We start from the raw sequence: 26,934 nt of genomic DNA, 5'->3' as shown, positions 1-26,934 counted from the left end.
TCTCAGTTGTAATTATTAAGAGATCCACCTGAATCACCCAACACACTCCTGTCCACTCCAAATAGCACACACTACACTGCAAAAATCACCTCATTCAGGTCACAGAAAGTAAATATAGCAAATAACCAGCAGTACAATATTTGGCTTGCACAATATTTAAACTGCTCTGCAACAAAATAATAGAATACGGAATCTCAGTGCTTTTCAGAACATTGAACTGTCTCTTTGATTAATGTAACACGGATGCACAATTCAGGAAGCTCATCCCACTATCACAAAATGGAATCAGGTAGGTGAAGAAAACTGAGGAATAAGAACAGCATTTGAAAGTAGGTTACAACACATCAGAACAAAGAAGTACAGGTGTCTATTGACACCATTGTGCCAGCCAATGTGTTTGCCAAGGAGTTGGAAGTGGGGTAAGGCAGGTGGCAAACAGTCATTTACAACGCACAAAGTCGATTTCAAAAGAGTCTCTACCACCAAAACTACTACACCTTCTCCCAATAAAAGCAGGGGGATCTCTGCAGCAAAATACAGTGAGTGGAGGATAGTTAGATTATACAGCAGTGGAGCTCCCAGGCACAATTGGCAGGGAACTTATCCAATCATCTCTATTCTAATTCTATTCCGTAATGGTGGTGCTATATACGCACTCACAAAGAAGTGCCTTGTTACTCAGCAGGCAATCGTGTTGTTCAGCAGTTATACCATTCAAACAGACAGCATTTCCAGTATTTTGGGTTTCATTAGCATTTCACTTCTTCTGTCCAAAGTCATAGCCAGTCGAGTCAAATCTGCTCTGGAGTTGGTGATTCACCCCGATCAGACCTGTACTGTATCCGGCAGGAAGATCTCTGATAGTCTCGCGCTACTGAGGGATACGATCGCCTACGTACGGGACAGGAGGGTGGACACCTGCCTCATCAGCCTGGACCAGGAGAAGGCTTTTGACAGGATATCGCACACCTACATGATGGACGTGCTTTCCAAAATGGGGTTTGGGGAGGGAATCTGCAATTGGATCCAACTGCTCTACACAAACATCAGTAGCGCAGTCTCAATCAACGGGTGGGAATCGGAAAGTTTCCCGATCAAATCTGGAGTCAGACAGGGCTGTCCTCTCTCCCCGGTCTTGTTTGTTTGCTGTATTGAACCCTTTGCTGAGTCTATTAGGAAGGATGTGAGCATAAGAGGGGTGACAATCCCAGGCAGCGGAGGCACTCAGGTTAAAACCTCCCTGTACATGGATGACGTCGCCGTCTTCTGCTCAGATCCGCTGTCCGTGCGCAGACTGATGAGCATCTGCGACCAGTTCGAACTGGCATCGGGAGCCAAAGTTAACCACGGCAAGAGCGAGGCCATGTTCTTTGGGAACTGGGCTGACCGATCCTTTGTCCCCTTCACCGTCAGGTCAGATTACCTGAAGGTGCTGGGGATATGGTTCGGAAGGGCCGGGGCGTGCACCAAAACATGGGAGGAGCGAGTAGCCAAGGTACGACAAAAGTTGGGCATGTGGGGGCAGCGATCTCTCTCCATTGTGGGCAAGAACCTGGTCATCAGGTGCGAGGCACTCACGTTGTTGCTCTACATGGCGCAGATCTGGCCCATACCCCACTCCTGCGCTGTGGCAGTCACCCGAGCCATTTTCCGCTTCGTCTGGGGATCTAAAATGGACCGGGTCCAGAGGGACACGATGTTCAAATCTCTGGACAAGGGCGGGAAAAATGTACCCAACGTGGCCCTCATCCTGATGACCACCTTCGTGTGCGGCTGCATCAAGCTGTGTGTAGAGCTCCAGTGCGCAAACTCCAAGTGTCACTACGTGCTGAGGTTCTATCTGTCCCCGGTGTTGCGAAGGATGGGCCTGGGCACATTGCCGCGGAACGCTCCATGCAGTTGGGCCGTGCCGTACCACCTATCCTTCGTGGAGCAGTTTCTGCGGGAAAACACCTTTGACCACCGGTCCATCAGGCAGTGGTCTGCACGGAATGTCCTCAAGGCCCTACGGGAAAAGGAGACGGTGGATCCTGTCGGATGGTTCCCCGAGCAGACCATCAAAGTCATTTGGCGGAATGCCTCATCACCAGAACTTTCAAACAAGCACCAAGACGTAGCTTGGCTGGTGGTGAGAAGGGCACTCCCCGTCAGATCCTTCATGCACACCCGAAGTCTCGCCCCCTCCGCACAGTGCCCCCGCGTTGGCTGTGGTGGGGAAGAGACGGTCGCCCACCTCCTCCTGGAATGTGTCTTTGCAAAGCAGGTGTGGAAAGAGATGCAATTGTTTTTGTCGAGGTTCATCCCAAGCAGCTCTGTAACACAGGAGTCTGTGCTCGACGGGCTGTTCCCAGGGACACACACCGAGACAAACATCAACTGCTGCTGGAGGACTATCAATTCGGTGAAAGACGCCCTTTGGTCTGCCCGAAACTTGCTGGTCTTCCAGCGCAGAGTTGTCCACCACCGAATGTTGCAGACTGGCACATTCCAAGGTCCAGGACTACGTGCTGAGGGACGCACTAAAGCTTGGGGCAGCCGCAGCAAAGACTCAATGGGGAAAGACCACAGTGTAAGGTCCCCCCACCAAGCTGAACTGAGGGGCTGGATCCATGGGAAACCCCACGAACTGTATCATTATTGTTTTCATTTGCTGTAAATGTAAAACTGTAATTGGCACGACAATTGTGAAATGGAAGGGTTGTGAAGAAACTCATGATAGTATTGAAGGAAACTGATCGCCCTTGCAATGTTTGTATTTTTTGGTGCTGTTTGAAACTGTTTGGCAATGTAATTTTTGCAGATTATGAATAAAGTATATTTTGGAAATAAAAAAAAAGTTCAAAGCAAAAAAAAACTAGCATTTCACTTCTGACATGCATATCAAATAACTTGCCTGCTTTCATGTCTCCAGTTGACTGGGAGCTGTTTGAGTGTTTCACCAGCATTTGAAAGCTGTGCTTTTGACATTTTCATCATATTAAGTAATTTCTAGTGCTTTTGATTAGTAAATATAGGCAAACAACATCAATATGAGCAAATTGCTGGGCTAGATAGCCTCCTTTTTGAGACATACATGTCTGTCTTTAAAAGTATCCACAAAATGTTTTGCTTATTGCAAACACTGGAGTGCTATAATTTATTTTAGTACCTCCAGGCCAGAAAGAAACTGATCATGGTTTCCACTCATTGCTCTTCAATAAGCCAGTAGAAGTACATGTATGTGTACTGGCTCAGTAGTAGCACTGGTTAAACACAAAACTGATGGGAATTTGAGAAGCAGGGTTGGTTGGAACATAGGAGCTCCCTGCAGAACTGGTTGAGGAGTTAGGATACACAAAACTGAGGCGTTCGTGACACCACCGGATTTTAGAGAATGAGTTTACGTAGGTAGTTTCCATTAGATTATACTTACAGTTCAAGTTCGATATATCCTTTGTTATATCCTCGTTTCACATAAAGGCCAACCTGTTCAAAAAATTAAAAGGTGTATAATTTTAATGCAGCCCTTACAAAAGAAGTATGAAAATGAACTAAAAGATTAAAGGTATAATTAATCAACTGATTTTACTCTTTACATGTCTGAGTGAGAAGAATGCAATGTGGTAAGTGCGAAACAACTGAAGTTAACTCTTCCAAGGGGGAGTTCGTGGGTTAAAGATCAAACTGTCATTCTAATTGCAATGCACAAAATAACATTCATCCTCGCTTTAAAAATTAGTTAGGGAAAAGGTCGATCCATTTTAATTCCTCATATTGATCACCATCCATTCACAAGATAGAATGGGATAACTTTAGTGATTAGTCTGTAAAGTCACAGCAGCACATTCTACTTCTCACTTCACAGTCCCAATGCTATTGGGGCTGCCCAACAAAGCAGACGTCAGAAACATATACATGTACAAAATATACCTGGAACTAATCCTCATTTATTCATTTAAAACAGTGAAACTACACAGTGTTGGAGAAATACAATATTTCACTATATAAGCTTTTAGAAAACTGTGGAACTTTGAAGCCAGCATTTATTGCCCGTCCCTAATTGCCCTTGAGAAGGTGGCGGTGAGCTGCCTTCTTGAACCACTGCAGTCCTTGGGGTGTAGGTACAACTACAGTGCTATTACGAAGGGAGTTCCAGGATTTTGACCCAGGGACAGTGGAGCAACAGTGATATAGTTCCAAGTCAGGATGGCGTGTGGCTTGGAAGGGAACTTGCAGGTGGTGGTGTTCCCATGCATTTGCTACCCTTGTCCTTCTCGGTTGAAGAGGTGGAAGGTGCTGTCAAAGGAGCCTTGGTGAGTTGCTACAGTGCATCTTGTAGATGGTACACATTGCTGCCACTGTGCATCGGTGGTGGAGGAAGTGAATGTTGAAAGTGGTGAATAGGGTGCCAATCAAGCAGGTTGCTTTGTTCTGGATGATGTCGAGCTTCTTGAGTATTATTGGAGCTGCACCTATCCAGGCAAGGGGAGAGTATTCCATCACATTCCTGATTTGTGCCTTGTAGATGGTGGACAGGCATTGGAGAGACAGGCGCTGAGTTACTCGCTGCAGAATTCCCAGCCTCTGACCTGCTCTTGTAGTCACAGCATTTATGCAGCTACTCCGGTTCAGTTTCTGGTTAATGGTGACCCCCAGGATGTTGATAGTCAGGGATTCAGCAATGCCACTGAACATCAAGGAGAGATGGTTAGATTCTCTCTTGTTTGAAATGGTCCTTGCCTGGCACTTGGATGATGTGAATGTTACTTGCCACTTATCAGCCCATGCCTGGATGTTGTGCAGGCCTTGCTGCATATGGACACGGGCTGCTTCAGTAGCTGAGGAGTTATGAATGGTCCTGAATATTGTGCAACCATCAGCGAACATCCCCACTTATGACCTTATGATGGAGCGAAAGTCATTGATGAAGCAGCTGAAGGTAGTTGTGCCTAGGACACTACCCTGAGGAAATCCTGCAGTAATGTCCTGGGACTGAGATAATTGACCTCCAACAACTACAACCATCTTCCTTTGTGCTAGGTATGACTCCAACCAGTGGAGAGTTTTCCCCTGATTCCCATTGACTTCAGTTTTGCGAGGGCTGCTTGATGCCATACTTGGTCAAATGCTGCCTTGATGTCATGGGCAGTCACTCTCACCTCACCTCTGGAGTTCAGCTCTTCTGTCCATGTTTGGACCAAGGCTGTAATTAGGTCAGGAGCTGAGTGACCCTAGTGGAACCCAAACTGAGCAGGTTCTTGCTGAGCAAGTGCTGCTTGATAGCACTGGCGACAACCCCTTCCATCACTTGGCTGATGATCGGGAGTAGACTGATAGGGCGGTAACTGGCCGGGTCGGATTTGTCCTGCTTTTTGTGCACACGACATATCTGAGCAATTTTCCACATTGCCAGGTAGATGCCAGTGTTGTAGCTGTACTGGAACACCTTGGCTAGGGGCGTGGTTAGTTCTGGAGCACAAGTCTTCAGTACTATTGCCAAATGTTGTCAGGGCCCATAGCCTTTGCAGTATCCAGTGCCTTCAGTCATTTCTTGATATCACGTGGAGTGAATCGGATTGGCTGAAGACTGGCATCTGTGATGCTGGGGACCTCAGAAGGAGACCAAGATGGATCATCCACCCGGCACTTCTGGCTGAAGATGGATGCAAATGCTTCAACCTTGTCTTTTGCACTAATGTACTGGGCTCACCCATCATTGAGGATGGGGATATTTGTGCAGCCAGCTCCTCCTGTCAGTTGTTTAATAGTCCACCACCATTCACAACTGGATGTGGCAGGACTGCAGTTGTGAGATCGCTTAGCCCTGTCTGTTGTATGCTCCTTCCACTATCTGGCATGCAAGCAGTGGTGTGTTGTAGCTTCACCAAACTGACACCTCATTTTGCTGTTCCTGCATGCCCTCCTGCACTCTTGATTGAACCAGGGTTGGTCCCCCAACTTGATGGTAATGGTAGAGTGGGGGATATGCTGGGCCATGATGTTACAGATTCAGCTGCTCATGGATGCCCAGTTTTGAGTTGCTAGATCTGTTCAAAATCTATCCCATTGAGCACGGTGGTGGGGCCACACAACACAATGGTGGGTACCCTCAGTGTGAAGACAGGACTTCATCTCCACGAGGACTGTGCGGTGATCACCTACCAATACTGTCACGGACAGATGCATCTGTCACACATAGACTGGTGAGGATGAGGTCAACTAGGTTTTTCCCTCACCACCTGCTGCAGACCCACTCTAGTAACTATGCCCTTTAGAACTCAGCCAGCTCGGTCAGTAGTGGTGCTACCACACCACTCTTGGTTATGGACATTGATGTCCCCCACCTAGAGTACATTCTGTGCCCTTGCTACCCTCAGTGCTTCTTTCAATTGGTGTTCAACATGGAGAAGCACTGATTCATCAGCCAAGGGCTGCAGGGGGGTGCGTGGTAGGTGGTAATGAGCAAGAGATTTCCTTTCCCATGTTTGACCTAATACCTTGAGACTTCATGGGTCTGGAGTCGAAGTTGAGGACTCCCAAGGCAACTCCCTCCCGACTATGTACCACTGTGCTGCCACCTCTGTTGATGGGACAGGACATACCCAGGGATGGTGATGGTTGTGTCTGGGACATTGTCTGCAAGCTATGATTCCGTGAGTATGACTGGGTCAGGCTGTGGGACAGCTCTCCCAATTTTGGCACAAGCCCCCAGATGTTAGTAAGGCTGAGTTTGCCATTTTGTTTCTGGTGCCTAGGTCAACAATGGGTGGTCCATCTGGTTTCATTCCTTGTCTTAAACTTTCTACAACTGAGTGGCTTGCTCGGCCATTTCAGAGGGCATTTAAGAGTCAATCACATTTCTGTGTGTCTGGAGTCACATGTAGGCCAGACCAGAGTTCCTTCCCTGAAGAACATTAGTGAACCAGGCTGGCTTTTACAACAATCAACAATGGTTTCATGATCACTAGGCTAGTTTTTTAGTTCCAGGTTTATTAATTGAACTCAAATTCCACCATCTGCCATGGTGGGATTTAAACCTATGTCCCCAGAGCATTAGCCTGGGGCTCTGGGTTACTACTCTAGTGATATTACCACTACGCCACCGCCTCCCCTTGAGTACACAACTATTTCTAAACTTCCTCTTTTCTTCAAAATGACTTCAATCAAGGTACCACAAGATAAACGATAAGCAGCAAAATTTCAACTCAAGTGCAGCTGCTAGACTCACTGCAGCAGTATTGATAGGGTACAGTAGCGTAGCAGTTATGTTACAGGAATAGTAATGCAGAAAATGTGAGTTGATGAGGATTCAAATTCAAGTTATTTTTAGATCTGGAACTTAATAAGCTTGTACTAGTAAGTGACTATGAAGCTGACTGATTATCATGTAAACAATTAACTGGCTCTCCAATGTCCTTCAGGAAAGGAAACCTGCCGTCCTGCCAGCTTCAAACAGAGAACTGGAGAAGGGAGCATGCAAAGCAGAAGACAACTGGCAAGGCCAAATGGCCTGTTTCTATGTTGTATATTCTATGCCTGGATATATCAGTGTCTCCATTCATTGTAATGCAACAATAAATTTGGATGAGCCTGCAAACCAATCAAGAACTGCTCAACTGCAGAACTAAATACTGGCTGATTACAGTGCACTTACCCCAATGAAGCAATATTCATAAATGTGGCTTCATAGCTGAATATCATATCATGGGGATAGTAATTGTAGTATCACCTCTACTGTTCATTTGGCAATTGTAAGATCATTGATTATGGTTTTCCTGGATGTCAACCAGAGGGTATGAAGTCCTGCATAGTCAGGCTGGTTGACTCCAGAACTGCTCAAAGCCACCCAATATATGTCAGGACAGGAATATGGGACAAAGCTGGGTGCTACATTTATGTACGCTGGTACTAGAACAGAAAGAGTACAGCCCTATGATGCCCATGTCCAACTGTCAACAGTTGTAACACAGCTGGAGCAGCTCGATGTGGTGACAGAGTGCCATATTCAGCAAATACAGCAGGATTGTCTGTCAATAACTTGGTCTTGCATTTTCAAGTTATATTGAGGGATCTATTGAACAAAGCTAGTTTGATTGTAATAGGAATGAAGACCGAGTCTGCTGCAATTGTATCAAGAACTTCCCAGTGTACTGCTGAATATAAACTTTACAAGGCCACTCCTGCTATGAGACAGCAGTAGCAAAATTCTGAAACTGAGCAACTTTGTGAATAATGCTGCAGGAAGCCAGCACAGATAAGTGGGTTGACATCTTCATCCTGATTTCACAGGACTATAACTTTACTGAACTGGTGAATCTTTTTGGATCTTTCGAGGTTTCCTGTCTATGAACCCATTACCTGACTTGTAGATAAATGGATATGCCTCATCAAAGAACCGGAACTTACAATCTTGGTATCCGAAAGAAATAAACATGGATATAGCACAGAAGGAGGCCATTTGTCCCATTGTGCCTGATGTGGCTCTCTGAAAGAGCGATCCAATTAGACCCACTCCCCTGCTCTTTCCTCATAGCCCTGCAAATTACTCCCTTTCAAGTATTTATCCAACTCCCTTTTTCAAGTTACTGGTGAAACTGCTTCCACCGCCCTTTCAGTTAGTGCACTTGTCTGAAGTGGGGTTTTGGGGGGGCCTAAAATAGCACCAACTCCAAGAGACCTCTGTATACCTGTATAGTGGAGTGATGCAAATAAACTGAGGGGCTTTGACAGACGTTATGTATTTACTTATAAAAAGATTGAGGAAATTGGCATTTAGTGCAATAATGGCAACAAGTGTGGCAAGCCTTTCTGCCGAGTTTACAGTAGGACTCACACTTTTGATGGCTCTACAATATAAAAGGCATTATCAGGCATAATGGATACCAGTTACAGGAAAGGATTTGTGACTGTTGATGCACATCTTGAACCAGGAAGTCTAAGATCAAACAGTGAATTAAATGTCACATCAGGTATAGAAGATGAAATAAGGAAAGATTGGATTGAGAGAGACAGATAAAACAGAAAGAAGGAAAAAATGAAAAATAATTATTTTTAATCTCTAACAATAGTTAAAATTTGAAGAAACGAGACTCCACACTTGTTAAGTTAATTTTCAGTGCCGGGGTGAATGTTTGGCAGTAATGAAGACTTATCTTACCATTAAAAGGGTACTTACACTGAAATGGACAATGGCGAGTTAAGTTTATATATGAGGCAAGTACAGAAATGTCAATGGCGAATCTCTTGGCAAGATATTATAGCAAAGCTTTTGGAGGAGCACGGCATCTTGGACAGCAACTGCCTGATTTACGCATTTACCTGCACACATGCAGTCACTGGAAGCTGCTGTCTGATTTGCACATAACAATGAAAACTATTAGCCTCACCATTATACCTAACACAAAATCCAGCCCATTATATTTGTATTTGAAGTTGAACAAATGAAAAAGATTGACCTTTATACCACTCACTGCGCTGCAGGTCAGTGTGGGTATACAGCAAACTGGTTATTCAGCAAAATCAAATTACTACAGGTTAATGTATTTATCAAACATATGCCAAAATTAAAATGTACTATACACATACATTTTCTACATCTGCAAAAAACGGCAAATGCTGCATTTAAAATTACTTAAATTATACCAGAGTCAATTCACCAGAGAACTTTAGAAAATTTAAATTTACAAGGCTAGAAAATATCACGAAATAACTATAGCTTATATCAAGTATGCAGCATTACACAATGATTTTTTTTGTTTGTTTTGTATCTTTCTAATTTTAGTATTAGAGCATGTTCCATTCATTGCAAGCTTCATTATTCCCATTATATTAACTGCAACTAGCTAGCCACCATTCCAAAATTAAAAGTTGCATGTTAGTGATAGTAGTGGTTCTCTAGTGGTTGTCTGTCACTCTAATATTGGCCTTTACAGCCACTCCAGGCGCTGCTCCACAAACCACTGACCACCTCCAGGCGCTTACCCATTGTCTCTCGCGACAAGGAGGCCAAAGAAGAAGAAGAAGGTTCTCTAGACACGTACCTCAAATCTGTAAAGCCAGATGTCTCTTATGTGCAAGCAACATCATACCTGAAAGTCATTCCTAATAATATGCAGCTCAAATCATTATTTCTGTTCAGTCCAAATGATGAGAAGTGAAGAAATCAAAAGTAGCAAAAGGGAACCAGTGAGGACTGCTAATCAAGCAAAAAAAAATATTTTTCCCCCTAAAACTACCACTCATGAACTGACAAGCACCACAAAACCAACAATAATATTTTCCAACTGTCTGACTGCCATTTTCCTCTCACCTAGGCCACTTAAAAATAAGATTTGCAGCTTAACAAACAACAAATGATGCACAATTTCAGGGAATCATCACTAAACTCCCCCAACAGTGGTTTCTTTAGTTTGAAATGCCCCGCGTAGTTCTGCCCACATAATCCTCTGGGATTTCAGGTTGGAAATTTCACCTGGGCTTGAATGCTGCATATTTTTAGGTGCTGTGGACAAACTGTGTCAGAGAGAAGAATCATAAACATTGTAGTTTTCACCTTGCTTCTGTGATAAGACACCACACGGCATCATCACAGCCTATATCACAGATAGAAAAAGACCAGAATTTGGGGCGGCACAGTGACGCAGTGGTTAGCACTGCAGCCTCACAGCTCCAGGGACCCGGGTTCGAATCTGGGTACTGTCTGTGCGGAGTTTGCAAGTTCTCCCTGTGACCGCGTGGGTTTTCGCCGGGTGCTCCGGTTTCCTCCCACAGCCAAAGACTTGCAGGTGATAGGTAAATTGGTCATTGTAAATTGCCCCTAGTGTAGGTAGGTAGTAGGGAATATGGGATTACTGTAGGGTTAGTATAAATGGGTGGTTCTTGGTTGGCACAGACTCGGTGGGCCGAAGGGCCTGTTTCAGTGCTGTAACTATAAATAAATAAATAAATTTACAGCTTCTGTTAACAAATGTTATTTGTCTGAAAAAGAGGTGCATTACAGAAGTTTTCACTCTTCTATGGATCTACAGTACTCAAAGTATACTGCAACAACCAAGCAGAAAATTTACCAACATCTGGAAGATCCAAAAATCAAATATAAAAAGCTTTTACTTTTCAGTGTTTTGTACAATTTAAACTAATTAGTAAAATGAATTGAGACAGCAGCATTGTTTGGGATAAAAAATTATGCTACTAAATAGGACTGATATTTGCATCAGGCCAATGGGGAAAGAAACTGGCTAAGACAAATGTGGGTCCATTACAGGCAGTCAGGAGGATTTATAATGGGAAATAGAGAAATGTCAGAGAAGCTGAATGATTACTTTGTGTCTGTCTTCACTGAAGAAGATACAAGAAATCTCCCAGCACTAGAGATCCAAGGGACTAGGGAGAATGAGAATTGAAGGAAATTAATATTAGGAAGAAGGTTGTAATGGAGAAATTGATGGGGCTGAAGGTTGATAAGTGCCCAGGACCTGATATTCTACATCCCAGTGTTGAAAGAGGTAGCTATGGAGATCATGAATGCCTTGGTGATCATCTTCCAAAATTCTATAGATTCTGGAACGGTTCCTGCAGATTGGAAGGTAGCAAATATCACCCCACTATTTAAAAAAGGGAGAGAAAACAGGGAATTACAGACCTGATGGCCTTACATCAGTCATTGGGAAAATGCTAGAATCTATTCTAAAGGATGTGAAAAATGGACACTTGGCGAATAATGATTTGATTGGACAAAGTCAACATGGATTTATGAATGGGAAATCACGTTTGACAAACCTGTTGGGTTGAGGATGTGACGAACAGAACTGATAAAGGGGAGTCAGTGGACGTGGTACACTTGGGAGTTTCAGAAGGCTTTTGATAAAGCCTCCCACAGGAGGTTGGTTAGCAAAATTAAAGCACATAGGATAGGAGGTAATATATTGGCATGGATTAAGGACTGGTTAACTGCCAGAAAGCAGAGAGTGGGAATAAAAGGGTCATTCTCACATTGGCAGGCTGTGACTAGTGGGGTAACGCAGGTTTCAGTGCTTGGGCCCCAACTGTTCTCAATATATGTCAATGGTTTGGATGTGGGGACCAAATGTAATATTTCCAAGTTGGTGGACGACACAAAACTAGGTGGGTATGTGTGTTGTGAGGAAGATGCAAAGCATCTTCAAGGGGATTTGTTCAGACTTAGTGAGTGGGCAAGAATATGGCAGATGGAATATGTGGAAAAATGTAAGGTTATCCACTTTGGGAGGAGGAACAAATGTGCAGAGTATTTCTTAAATGCTAAGAGATTAGAAAGTGTAGATGTACAAAGGGACCTGGGTGCCATTTTCAATAAAAGCAAAATACTGCGGATGCTGGAAATCTGAAATAAAAACAAGAAATGCTGGAACCACTCAGCAGGTCTGGCAGCATCTGTGAAAAGAGAAGCAGAGTTAACGTTTCGGGTCAGTGACCCTTCTTCGGAACTGACAAATATTAGAAAAGTCACAGGTTATAAGCAAGTGGGGTGGGGCAAGAGAGAACAAAGGAGGTCCAGATTGGACCAGGCCACATAGCTGACCAAAAGGTCACGGAGCAAAGGCAAACAATATGTTAATGGTGTGTTGAAAGACAAAGCATTAGTACAGATTAGGTATTAATACACTGAATATTGAACAGCAGCAAGTGCAAACCTGAAAAAAAACAGTGGGTAAGCAAACTGAACAAACTAAGATGAAATGAAATAAATGCAAAAAAAAGATTGTAAAAAAGAATGTAAAAAAAAAGGAAGAAAAAATAACTAAAAATGAAAGTAAAATGGGGGGCTGTCATGCTCTGAAATTATTGAACTCAATGTTCAGTCCGGTAGGCTGTAGTGTGCCTAATCGGTAGATGAGATGCTGTTCCTCCAGCTTGCATTGATGTTCACTGGAACACTGCAGCAATCCCAGGACAGAGATGTGAGCATGAGAGCAGGGGGGAGTGTTGAAATGGCAAGCAACCGGAAGCTCAGGGTCCTGCTTGCGGACTGAGCAGAGATGTTCCGCAAAGCGGTCACCCAGTCTGCGCTTGGTCTCCCCAATGTAGAGGAGACCACACTGTGAGCAGCGAATACAGTATACTACATTGAAAGAAATACAAGTAAATCACTGCTTCACCTGAAAGGAATGTTTGGGGCCTGGGATAGTGAGGAGAGAGGAGGTAAATGGGTAGGTATTACACCTCCTGCGATTGCAGGGGAAGGTGCCATGGGACGGGGACGAGGTGGTGGGGGTAATGGAGGAGTGGACCAGGGTGTCGCGGAGGGAACGATCCCTTCGGAATGCTGACAGGGGAAGGGAGGGGAAGAGAGGCCTGGTCCAATCTGGACCTCCTTTGTTATCTCTTGCCCCACCCCTACCTCACTTGCTTATAACCTGTGACTTTTCTAATATTTGTCAGTTCCGAAGAAGGGTCACTGACCCGAAACGTTAACTCTGCTTCTCTTTTCACAGATGCTGCCAGACCTGCTGAGTGGTTCCAGCATTTCTTGTTTTTATGCCGTTTTCAATAAGTCACTGAAAGCTAATATGCAGGTGCAGCAAGCAATTAAGAAGGCTAATGGTATGTTAGACTTTATCGCAAGAGGATTTGAGTACAAGAATAGTGTAATCTTGCTTCAATTGCATAGAACCTTGGTTACTGGAGTAGTGTGTGCTGTTTTGCTCCCCTCACCACAGGAAGGATATTATTGCCATAAAGGAAGTGCAACCAAGGTTCACCTGACTTGTTCCCGGGATGGCAGGACTGTCCTATGAAGAGGGACTGGGGAAACTGGGCCTGTATTCTCTCGAGTTTCAATGAATGAGAGGCGATCCCATTGAAACTTACAAAATACTTAAAGGGATAGACAGGGTAGATGCAGGTATGATGTTTCCCCTGGTTAGGGAGTCTAGAACCAGGGGAAACAATTTCAAAATAAGGGGGAAGCCAAAGGACAGAGATGAGGAGAAATTTCTTAACTCAGAGGGTTGTGAATCTTTGGAATTCTCTACCCCAGGTGACTAAGGAAGCTCAGTCATTGAGTATATTTAAAGCAGAGATTGACAGATTTCTAAATAACAATGACACAAAGGGATATGAGAATAGTGCGGGAAAAAGGTATTGGAGTGGATGATCAGCCATGATCTTATTGAATGGCGGGCAGGCTTGATGGGCTGAATGGCCTACTCCTGCTCCTATATTTCGAAATAACTTGCATTTATATAGCACCTTTCACAACCGAAAGATATCCAAAAGCATTTCACAGCCAATGAAGCACTTTTTGAAGAGTAATCACTAAATATTGGCCAGGATACCAGAGAGAACTCCCCTGCTCTTCTTCAAAATGTGGCATGGGATCTTTTACGTCCACTCGAGACAGCAGACAGGGTCTCAGATGAAAGTCTCACACCTAAGACGGCACCTCCCTTAGTGCTGCACTGGAGTGTCGGCCTGGATTGGGTGCTTAAATCTCAGGATTGGGGCTTGAACCCATGACCTTCTAACTCAGAGGTGAGAGTATTACCAAACGAGGCACAATTGACACCATGAAACTGCTCAGAAACCATACTCAGAATCGTCTTGTAATTGAATTGTCCAATTAACTAAAATGGAACTTGCTGTGAAATCAAGCCAAATTTCTTCTTTGGCCTCCTTGTCTCGAGAGACAATGGGTAAGTGCCTGGAGGTGATCAGTGGTTTGTGAAGCAGCACCTGGAGTGGCTGTAAAGGTCAATTCTAGAGTGACAGACTCTTCCACAGGCGCTGCAGGTAAAATACGTTGTCAGGACTGTTACACAGTTGGCTCTCTCCTTGCGCTTCTGTCTTTTTTCTTGCCAACTGCCAAGTCGCTTTGACTCACCACTTTTTAGACCCGCCTTTATGGCTGTCCGCCAGCTCTGGCGATCACTGGCAACTGACTCCCACGACTTGTGGTCAATGTCACAGGACTTCATGTCGCATTTGCAGACGTCTTTAAAGCGGAGACATGGACGGCTGGTGGGTCTGATACCAGTGACGAGCTCGCTGTACAATGTGTCCTTGGGGATCCTGCCATCTTCCATGCGGCTCACATGGCCAAGCCATCTCAAGCGCCACTGGCTCAGTAGGGCGTATATGCTGGGGATGTTGGCCGCCTCAAGGACTTCTGCGTTGGAGATATGGTCCTGCCACCTGATGCCAAGGATTTTCCGGAGGCAGCGAAGATGGAATGAATTGAGATGTCGCTCTTGGCTGACATACGTTGTCCATGCCTCGCTACAGTAGAGCAAGGTACTGTGGACACAGGCTTGAAACACTCTGACTTTTGTGTTCCGTGTCAGTGTGCCATTTTCCCACACCCTCTTGGCCAGTCTGGACATAGCAGCGGACGTCTTTCCCATACACTTTTTGATTTCTGCATTGAGAGGCAGGTTTCTGGTGACAGTTGAGCCGAGGTAGGTGAACTCTTGAACCACTTCCAGAGCGTGGTCACCGATATTGATGGATGGAGCATTTCTGACGTCCTGTCCCATGATGTTCGTTTTCTTGAGGCTGATGGTTCGGCTAAATTCGTTGCAGGCAGCCGCAATCCTGTCGATGAGTCTCTGCAGACACTCTTCTGTGTGGGATGTTACTGCAGCATCATCAGCAAAGAGGAGTTCCCTGATGAGGATGTTCCGCACTTTGGTCTTCACTCTTAGACGGGCAGGGTTGAGCAACCTGCCATCTGATCTTGTGCGGAGGAAAATTCCTTCTTCTGAAGACTTGAACGCATGTGAGAGCAACAGAGAGAAGATCCCAAACAGTGTAGGTGTGAAAACACAGCCCTGTTTCACGCCACTCAGGATAGGAAAGGGGTTTGATGAGGCACCGCTATGCTGAATTGTGCCTTTCATATTGTCATGGAATGAGGTGATGATACTTAGTAGCTTTGGTGGACATCCGATCTTTGCTAGTAGTCTGAAGAGACCACGTCTGCTGACGAGGTCAAAGGCTTTGATGAGATCTATGAAAGCAACGTAGAGGGGCATCTGTTGTTCACGGCATTTCTCCTGTAGCTGGCGAAGGGGGGACAGCATGTCAATGGTGGATCTCTCTGCTCGAAAGCCACACTGTGCCTCAGGGTAGACATGCTCAGCCAGCTTCTGGAGTCTGTTTAAAACGACTCGAGCAAAGACGTTCCCCACTATGCTGAGCAGGGACATTCCACGGTAGTTGTTGCGGTCACCCTTGTCCTGTGGTACTGCTCCCTCATCCCAGCACATGGAGTGCTGAGAGTATAGCAGGCTTGGCACTCTTGATTATTTCAGGGGTAATGCCGTTCTTCCCAGGGGCTCTTCCACTGGCTAGAGAATCAAAGGCATCACTGAGTGCCGATTTTGTTGGCTGTTTGTCTAGCGCATCCATGACTGGCAGAGGCTGGCCTGCATTGAGGGTGGTCTCAGTGACAACATTTTCCCTGGAGTACAGTTCTAGGTAGTGCTCCATCCAGCTGTCCATTTGCTTGCGTTGGTCAGTGATCATGTCACCTGGCTTAGACTTGAGGGGGGCGATCTTCTTGATGGTTGGCCCAAAAGCTCTCTTAATGACATAATACATTCCACTGATGTTTCCAGTGTCGGAGGCCAGCTGAATACGACTGCATAGGTGTTGCCAGTAGTCATTTGCGCAGCGCCTGGCTGTTCTTTGTGCAGCGCTTCTGGCTACTTTAAGTGCTACGGATGTTAACTCACTGGGGGCTTTCTTGTAGTTGAACAGTGCAATGCGCTTAGCAGCGAAGACAGGTTCCAGCTCTTCAAAGTGAGATTGGAACCAGTCTGCATTCTGCTTCTCACGTTTGCCATAGGTGGTCATTACATAAAATATTCACAGAATCACAGAATTGAGACAGCACAGACCATTCAGCCCACCGTGTCTGTGCTGGCTCCCCAAAAGAGCAATTTACCTACTGCCACTATTAACACTTACCTTGTCCCCTCTGCCAATAAAGGATGTTTTTCCTGCCAAACCCAGGCAAATCGCACAGACGATGCTGGACTTTCCAGTGCCGTTGGCACCCACTATCATGTTCAAATTGGCCCCAGGGTGGATCTCACAGGAATCGTAGGTTCTAAATAGAAATAGGCAATAATTAGAGCTTTATGGCAAAGCTTTATTCACTCACCATTGTTTCAGTGCTTACTCTAAAGTTTTAAACTTCATAAGGATGCTAGATCTTATGGGAAAGAAATTCTAACCTCTGTTGTCATTTTCTATCGTTTTAAAACACACAAAGATAGCCAACAATTTGACGTTTTAAAATTCCAAAACACAAATCTGTTAAAGCTATTTGTCAGCATCCATCTCTAGTTACTACTCCAGGTTAGGAAGCAGGCACTCTCGTTTTTTTCTTTTTCGCCTGGTAAAGGATCTGATGAAGAGGCTGATTTTATAGAAGTATGAAGATGATCAAAGTCTAGCAGAATGAAAGACATGAGGAAACATTCCAAGAAGTCCCAATGTTGTTGTAAAGCACAAGAATAAAGCTTGCATAGTTTAATATCAAAATCTGAAATTGCACTTGCAGCCCTTTACTCACTTCCGGTCACCTTAACTCATACCAATGGAATACCTGGAAAACTAAGTTTTTCAATGGACAGCATATCTTACAACCCACCTGTTTTAACAAGATTTACAAGAATGCTGCCAGGGCTTGAAAGTTGCAGCTATGAGGAAAGATTGGATAGGCTATAGTTGTTTGCCTTAGAACAGAGGAGGCTGAAGGGTGACTTCATTGAGGTGCACAAAATTATGTGGGGCCTAGATTGAGTAGACAGCAAGGACCTGTTTCCCCTAGCGGAGAGATCAATTACCAAGAGGCACAGATTTAAGGTGATTGGTAGAAGGATTAGAGGGGACATCAGGAAAAATTTGTTCGCACAGATGGTGCTGAGTGTCTGGAATTCACTGCCAGAAACAGTGGTGGAGGCAGAAACCCTCAACCCATTCAAAAGGTCATGCAACTGAAGTGCTGTAATCTGCAAGGCTATGGATCAGGCGCTGGAAGATGGGATTAAATTGGGCGGCTAGTTTTTTCAGCCGGCATGACACGATGGGCTGAATGGCCTCCTTCTGTGCCATAATTTTTCTAAGGTTCTATGGTTAACTATTTCCTATTATATCATTTAATTATGTCTCAGTTAATGTGTTTCCACATACCCAAGAGGGTATTTCTGCTCCTCACTATCCATGATTTCAAAATGAATCAGAAATTAAGATTCAACATAAGGTAGCACTAGAAATTCTGCTGTCACTGGTCAGACCATCTACACACCACTGGACCTAGTCCATACAGTATAAATAACGCACCATCTTCCACTGCACAATTTAGCATGGGGTGTGGGGTCAATTTCCAGCACTGAGTTTGCATTAGGTGAGAAAATACGATCATTATTCAGAAAAATAGGTGCAAAGTAGTGAGTTTTTTTTAAATTATGTAAAATATGAAATTATTTTCAATGTCATCAGCTATTATGAACAGGACAAAACATAGAAAATAGGAGTAGGCCATTCGAGCCTGCTCCGTCATTCATTCTGATTATGGCTGATCATCCAACTCAGTAACCTGTTCCCGCTTTCGCCCCATACCCTTTGATCCCTTTAGACCCAAGAGCTATATCTAACTCCTCCTTGAAAACATACAATGTTTTGACCTCAACTGCTTTCTGTGGTAGCGAATTCCACAGGCTCACCACTCTCTGGGTGAAGAAATTTCTCCTCATCTCAGTCCTGAAAGGTTTACCCCGTATCCGTAGACTATGACCCCTGGTTCTGGACTCCCCGCCACCCCACCCACCGCCCCCCCCCAAATCAGGAACATCCTTCCTGTATCTACCCTGTCAAGTCCAGTTAAAATTTTATAGGTTTCTATGAGATGCCCCCTCACTCTTCTGAACTCCAGCGAATAGAATCCTAACTGACTCAACCAGGAATCACTCTGGTAAACCTTCGCTGCACACCCTCTATAGCAAGAACATCCTTCCTCAGATAAGGAGACCAAAACTGCACACAGTATTCCAGACGTTGTCTCACCAAGGCCCTGTATAATTGCAAGACATCCCTGCTCCTGTACCTGAATACTCTTGCTATGAAGGCCAACATACCATTTGCCTTTTTTACCGCCTGTTGCACCTGCATGCTTACCTTCAGCGATTGGTGTACGAGAACACCCAGGTCTCGCTGTATATTCCCCTCTCTTAGCTTATAGCCATTCAGATAATAATCTGCCTAGCTGTTTTTGCTACCAAAGCGGATAGCCTCACATTTATCCGCATTATACTGCATCTGCCATGCATTTGCCCACTCACTCAACTTGTCCAAATCACCCTGAAGCCTTTCTGCATCCTCCTCACAACTCACCCAGCTTTATATCATCTGCAAATTTGGAGATATTACATTTAGTTCCCTCATCTAAATCATTAATATCTATTGTGAATAGCTGGGGTCCTAGCACAATCCCTGTGGTACACCACTAGTCACTGCCTGCCATTCAGAAAAAGACCCATTTATTCCTCCTCTTTGTTTCCTGTCCGCCAACCAATTTTCTATCCATCGCAATACACTACCCCCCCCAATCCCATGCGCTTTAATTTTACAGGCTAACCTCTTATGTGGGACTTTGTCGAAAGCCTTCTGAAAGTCCAAATAAACCACATCCACTGGCTCCCCATCATCAACTCTACTAGTTACATCCTCGAAGAATTCTAGCAGATTTGTCAAGCATGATTTCCCTTTCATAAATCCATGCTGACTCTGCCTGATTCTACCACTGTTCTCTAAGTGCTCTGCTATAAAATCTTTGATAATGGACTCTAGAATTTTGCCCACTACCGACGTCAGGCTGACTGGTCTACAATACCCTGCTTTCTCTCTACCTCCCTTTTTAAAAAGTGGGGTTACATTAGCTACCCTCCAATCTGTAGGCACTGTTCCAGAGTCTATAGAATCTTGGAAGATGACCACCAATGCATCCACTATTTCTAGAGCCACTTCCTTAAGTACTCTGGGATGCATACCATCAGGCCCTGGGGATTTATCAGCCTTTGATCGCATCAATTTCCCCAACACCATTTCTCTACTAATACTGATTTCCTTCACTTCTTCTCTCTCACTAAGTCCCGTGTTCCCAATGTTTCTGGTATGATATTTGTGTCCTCCTTTGTGAAGACAGAACCAAAGTATGCATTTAGTTAGTCAGCCATTTCTTTGTTCCCCATAATAAGTTCCCCTGTTTCTGATTATAAGGGACCTACATTTGTCTTGACCAATCTCTTTCTCTTCACATACCTCTAGAAACCTTTAGCAAGTTTTTACGTTCACCGCAAGCTTGCTCTCGTACTCTGTTTTCTCCTTCTTAATCAATCCCTTGGTCCTCCGTTGCTGAATTCTAAACTGCTCCCAATCTTCAGGTCTGTTGTTTTTTCTGGCAGATATATATGCCTCTTCCTTGAATCTAATGCTATCTCTAATTTCCCTTGTAAGCTATGGTTTGGCTACCATCCCCTTGTTACTTTTGCGCCAGACAGGGATAAACAATTGTTGCAGTTCATCCATGCGCTCTTTAAATGTTTGCCATTGCCTATCCACCGTCATCCCTTTAAGTAACGTTTCCCAATCCGTCATAGCCAACTCAGGCCTCATACCTTTGTAGTTTCCTTTACTAAGATTTAGGACCCTAGTCTCAGAGTAAACTACGCCACTCTCCAACTTGATGAAGAATTCTATCATATTATGGTCGCTCATCCCCAAGGGGTCTCGCACCACTAGATTGTCAATTATTCCTCTCTCATTACACAATACCCAATCTAGGATGGCTTGATCTCTAGTTGGTTCCTCAATATATTGGTTCAGAAAACCATCCTGTAAACACTGCAAGAATTCCTCCTCTACGGTATTGTGACTAATTTGATTTGTCCAATCTATATGCAGATTAAAGTCACCCATAATTACAGATGTTCCTTTATCGCATGCGTCTCTAACTTCCTGTTAAATGCCATTTCCAACATCACCACTACAATTTGGGGATCTATATACAACCCCCACTAACGTTTTTTGCCCCTTACTGTTTCTCACGTCTACCCATAGATTGAACATCGTCAGAGCTAATCATTTCCTCACTATTGCGTTAATTTCCTCTTTAACCAGCAATGCAACTCCACCGCTTTTTGTCTGCCCTTCCTCAATACCCCTGGATGTTAATTTCCCATCCCTGGTCACCTTCCAGCCATGTCTCCATAATCCCGACTATATCATCCGATATATCCTGCTATTTCTACTCTGACTAGCTCGTGGCACTGGTAGTAATCCTGAGATCACTACCTTTGAGGTCCTGCTTTTTAACTTACTTCCTAGCTCCCTATATTCTGCTTTTAGGACCTCATCCTTTGTTTTACCTATGTCGTTTGTACCAATGTGTACCACGACCACTGGCTGTTCACCCTGCCCCTTCAGAATGTCCTGTAACCGCTCTGAAACATCCTTGACCCTAGCACCAGGGAGGCAACATACCATCCTGGAGTCTCTTTTGCGGCTACAGAAACACCTATCTATTCCCCTTACAATTGAATCCCCTATAACTACTGCATTCCCACACTTTTTACAACTCCCCTGTGCAGCAGAGCCAACCGTGGTGCAACGAATTGACCTGTTGCGGCTTTCCCCTGAGAGGCCATTCCCCCCAAAAGTATCCAAAGCAGTATATCTGTTTTGCAGGGGAACAGCCACAGGAGATTCCTGAACTGCCTGCCCAGTGCTCCTGCTCTGCCTGGTGGTCACCCATTCCCTTCCTGCCTGTGGAGTCTGAGCCTGCGGTGTGACCACCTCTCTATACGTGCTATCCACGATACTGCTCCACAGTGTCCCCAGCTGCCGCTCCAGCTCCAAAACCCAGGCTTCCAGGAGCTGCAGCAGGAGACACTTCCTGTACACATGCCAGTCCCGGGGACAGGAAATGTCCCCAGCTTCTGACATGGAGCACGAGGAGCACACCACGGCTTTGAGCTCTCCTGCCATGACTTAACCCTTTAAATCAAACCTTTTGGAAGATCTTAATATCAAATAATATCAATTACTCTAGGGCCCTTCTTCCCTGGTCCTCGTTACTACAGAACTCCCTAAAAAAAAACTACTTACTATATATGAAAAAAAAACTGTAAACCTTTCTTACCTTAGATATTCAATTTACAAAAGTCCAGACGGAATCATGGTTTCAATGTGAAATTCTTTTTACAACACTTCAAAATACAAATAGGGAATACAATTTCATAAGTGGACTGGCTTACTGACTTTGCATAATTTATTCAAATCTGATCAGATTACCTGTCCATCATTTCCTTTGTCACTATGATTTATTAAAATACATTGTCAATCAACAGTACAATGGAAATTAACAGTTCTCACACTCACCGGAAGTTAATGTTTCCAATTCATCAGTGTATATTTATAGCATGTTTTTTTTAAAAAAGAAAAATGTTCCTCAATTTAATTGACCTGCAGGCCTAAATCAAGGAGCTGATTCTCATAACCTGCAAGGTCACAATACAGAAATTCACTTGTTACAATTAAAGTATTCAGACCTTCAATAAAGCACAGAACCAGTCTTTAAACCGACATTAGAATAAGTTATGCAATGCTAAAATGACCGCTATTTGCATCTATTCCACATTTATGTTAGCATCTTGCACCAGTTCCCTATGTTTGTTGGACACCAGGTAAAAATTCAGGTAACATGGCAGAAGAGCCCAAGAACCTACTGCAGAGCAAGTTTTGTGCATCGTTACAATCAAGTTATTATGCCAACACATTGAATTCAGTCTATTTAATGGCCCAGAACAGGTTGCATTAATTCAATGGCAGATAAATCTTGGATCTGCACTGTTATTGGTTCTCTGATGGTTGGGTCATGTGTGTTCGGATGTCTTACTGATGACAAATGAACCAAATGTAAGTTGCACTCTATAAAGTTAAAAGAAACATTTAGCACTCGCACACCTCCTCATCACATCCAATGAATTATTTCTGAAATGCAGTCACAGCTGTTATCAAGGCAAATACAGCAGTCAATTTGCAAATGCAGCACATGACACGGTTTGACAGACAGCAAATGCGAATAAACCAAGCACTAGAGATGACAGCCACCCTATGTAAAGCTATGAGAAATATTAACATAACACTTGTGCTTAAAATAAAACCTTTCAGTGCAAACTGCACTTTATATGTAATTAATTGCCTCTGAACCACTCAGACGTCCTGAGGATGTGACAGTTAATTTGTCTGATAACACTGTGAAACAGCTTGGGACATTCTATTAAAGGTGCTACATAAATGCAAGCTGTTTTTGTTGCTGTTGTTGAAAGATACAGCAAAGGCTATGGGACCTAACAACATTCCGATTGCGGTGCTCAAGATTCCTGCTCCAGAATCAGCCACATCTCTGGCCAAGCTGTTCCAGTACAGCTACAACACAGGCATTTACATGACAAAGCAAAATGTTGCCCGGGTATGCCCAGGACAAATCCAATCTGATCAATTACTGCTCCATCAGTCTAGTCTCAACCATCAGCAAAATGACGGAAGGGGTCGCCAACATTGTTAACAAGTGGCACTGACATCAGTCACGTGTTCACCAATGCTCAGCCTGGGTTCCTCCAGGACCACTCAGCTCCAGACCTCATTACAGCATTGGTCCAAACATGGACAAAAGAGCTGAACTGCAGAGGTGAGGCGAGAGTAGCTGTCCTTGACATCAAGGCCGTATTTGACCAAATGTGGCATCAAGCAGCCCTACCAAAACTGGTCAACGGGAATCAGAGGGAAAACTCTCCACTGGTTGGCATCATACCAAGCACAGAGGAGGATGGCTGTGGTTGTTGTAGGCCAATCATCTCAGACCCAGGACATTGCTGTTGGAGTTCCTCAGTGCAGCGCCCTAGGCCTAACCATCTTCAGCAATGACCTTCCCTCCAACATAAAATTAGAAGTGGGGATGTTCGCTGATGATCACAGTGTTCAGCTCCACTGGTAATCCTCAGATAATGAAGCAGTTCGTGCCCACTTGCAGCAAGACCTGGACAACATTCAGGGCTGTTAAGTGGCAAGTAACATTCACAAGTGCCAGGCAATGACCACCTCCAAAAAGAGAAAATCTAACCATCTCCCCATCATATTCAATGGTATTACCATCGCTGAATCCCCACACATCAACAGTCTGGGGGTTACCATTGACCAGAAACATAACTGGACTAGCCAAATAAATATTGTGGCTAGGAAAGCAGGTCAGAGGCTGGGAATTCTGCAGCGAGTAACCCACCACCTCACTCCCCAAAGCCTATTCACCACCTAGAAGCCAGAAGTGCATTGGAATATTCCCTTTTTGGCTTGATGAGTGCAGCTCCAACACCACGCAAGACAAAGCAGTCCGCTTGATCAGCACCCTGCCCACCACCTTAAACATTCACTCCCTCCTCCACCAGAGCACTGTTGCAGCAGTGTGTATCACCGAAAAGATGCTCTGCACTAACTCATCAAGGCTCCTTTGATAGTACCTTCCAAACCAGCAACCTTCACCATCTAGAAGGACAAGGGCAGCAAGCGCATGGGAACATCAGCACCTGCAAGTTCCCTTCCAAGTCACACACCATCATGACTTGGAACTACGTTGCTGTTCCTTCACACTGTCACAGGGTCAAAAACCTGGAACTCCTTTCCTGACAGCATGTGGGTACACCTACACCACATGGATTGCAGCAGTTCAAGAAAGCAGCTCATCACCACCTTCTCAAAGGCAATTAGGAATGGACAATAAATGCTGGCCTTGCCAGAAACTCTCACATCCCATGAGGAGTTAAAAAAAGTCAATTTCTTTCTAATAGACATTAGTAAAATTAGAAAAGAACAAGATCCCAGTTTATTATCCTCTTTACCTGCTACTATGTTTCTCGGGAACACTGGGTTTTTGATGATCCTATTTTTAAACTGGCCAGGATGATTACATAGAAATCAAGATGGATAATGAAGGAAATTACTGCACTATATTTTCACAGAAAAATAAATAGAATTGTAGAATACTTATCTAGCTTCCCCTTAAATGCATCTATAGCATTTACCTCAACTACTCCACATGGTAGCGAGTTCCACATTTGCACTACTCTCTGGGTAAAGAAGTTTCTCCTGACTGAATTCCTTACTGGATTTATTAGTGACTATCTTATATTTATAGCCCCTATTTTTTGTCTCCCCCACAAGTGGAAGCATCTCTACGTCTACCCTGTCAAACCCTTTCATAATCTTGAAGGCTTCCATCAGGTGACACCCTCAGCCTTCTCTTCTAAAAAAGTATTTCAACTACTGTATTCCAGTAACAACAGACCGGTTCTCCCACTCAAGGGTTTCTATAAAAAGGCTATGCAAAACATCTACAAAAGCTTACTTGTATGAATTGTCTCAGAAATTGTTCAGACTTAGAGATGTAGCTAACAGAAGCAAAACTACTTGCCCGGGAATCTTTTAACATCTCATCCTATTGCCTGGAGTGGAACTTGAACTCACAACCTGCTGCCTCAGAGAAGAGAGTGCTACCAATGAGCCAAAGCCAGGATGGTTAACTCAAGGAGATCTAGTGGAATGGCCCTTCGAAAGGAAAAAACATTTATATGGCAAAATTTCCAAGATTGCAGATGACACAAAACTTGGAAATGCTTTGACTGAAAGGGTGGTGGAAGCAAATTCAATAAGAAGTTTTAAAAGAAAATTGGACATACTTGAAGGGGATAAATTTGCTGGGCTATGAAGAATGGGGACGAATTGGAAAGCTCTTTCAAAAGAGGTGGCACAAGCATGATACCCTCCTTCTGTGCTGAACCATTCCATGATCCATACATCCCTCTCCCATTTACCTTAGCTGACATCATCACTGGGCCTTGATTGGAGTGATGCTGAGAAACCACAACTCCCACAGATGCATTGACATTGATGTCGGTAGGGTGTTTGAGGCACTGGTTCTCAAAACTGAGAACATAAATCTACCAGATCCATTAAGGCTGGTTTAAAAAAAAAAAATGCCGGATGCCACTCTCAATGGCACAAAAGCCCAGACACCATTATGAAACCATCCTAAATTTGGGACTTCAGCTTTACACATTTAGTTGTAAGTGGGACCCAACGGCAAACTTTGAGAGACCCCTGGCAAAAGATTTGTGCTTTGGCATGAGATCTCAGTACTAAGAAATTGACCACTTCCCATTCATGAGCCCATTTTAGATTTCAAGCAATCCTAGACCAGGCATAGCTCAATAAAATGCTGGAATTGCAGCTACAGGAGTGGGCCTTTGCACACTGAGCTGCCTATTTGACATTGTCACAAAGTCGATGTCAGTCGAGTCGAATACAGGATATTTTTCAGTAAATCTGTACTGGTGACATCTCAATTATTTAACACTAAACTGTAAACATCAATGACATGGAGCATTCAAGTTTAACAACTCCCCTGAAAACTGAAGAACTACTTGATAATTTCACATTTAAATCTAGTCCCTTCAGCGTTTCCACTACTGAAGAAGAAATCAGACAGGGTACTTGATCCTATCTATATTCCAGAGACTCTTCTTAAAATTGAAAAGGTGAGAACATGCTTCGTTGTGATGCCCTCCATTGTCAAATAGCCTGCCAATACTCACAATTTGACGTTCCCTGAACTTTCCTATTTGAATCTAATTACATTCCCTTCCTGGAATCTTATTATCCTCCATTTAATTACAGCCCCCAAAGGAATTTTTACTTCTTCACAGGAAAGTCATATTACACAATGGAGTATACTGAAAGGGCTCTCTGACGTAATTTCCTTTTAAAAGTATAAACTAGTAGCTACTTTAAACAAAATACTTCACAGTAAATAGGAGACGCAGTCCAAGCAAAATGTCATTCACTAATGCTTTTGCACAG

General features: G+C 44.1%; 1 protein-coding gene across 2 annotated transcripts in view; it reads right to left on the bottom strand.

Moving 5' to 3' along the window:
* The window catches only part of smc5 (structural maintenance of chromosomes 5), a 111,591-nt gene that overhangs the window by 73,374 nt on the left and 11,283 nt on the right, over window positions 1-26,934 (bottom strand). For both annotated transcript variants that reach the window (XM_068030585.1, XM_068030586.1), the window contains exons 2-3: window positions 16,927-17,068; window positions 3,413-3,465 (exon numbers count right to left, since the gene is read on the bottom strand). In XM_068030585.1, the coding sequence (XP_067886686.1) occupies window positions 3,413-3,465; window positions 16,927-17,068 (195 nt within the window). The remainder of the gene's footprint in view (window positions 1-3,412; window positions 3,466-16,926; window positions 17,069-26,934) is intronic.

This window comes from Heterodontus francisci, chromosome 4 (genome assembly GCF_036365525.1).
Source record: "Heterodontus francisci isolate sHetFra1 chromosome 4, sHetFra1.hap1, whole genome shotgun sequence".
NCBI classification, from domain to species: Eukaryota; Metazoa; Chordata; class Chondrichthyes; order Heterodontiformes; family Heterodontidae; genus Heterodontus; species Heterodontus francisci.
Note: the sequence above shows the minus strand (reverse complement) of the source record. Positions and strands in the feature narration are given on the sequence as shown.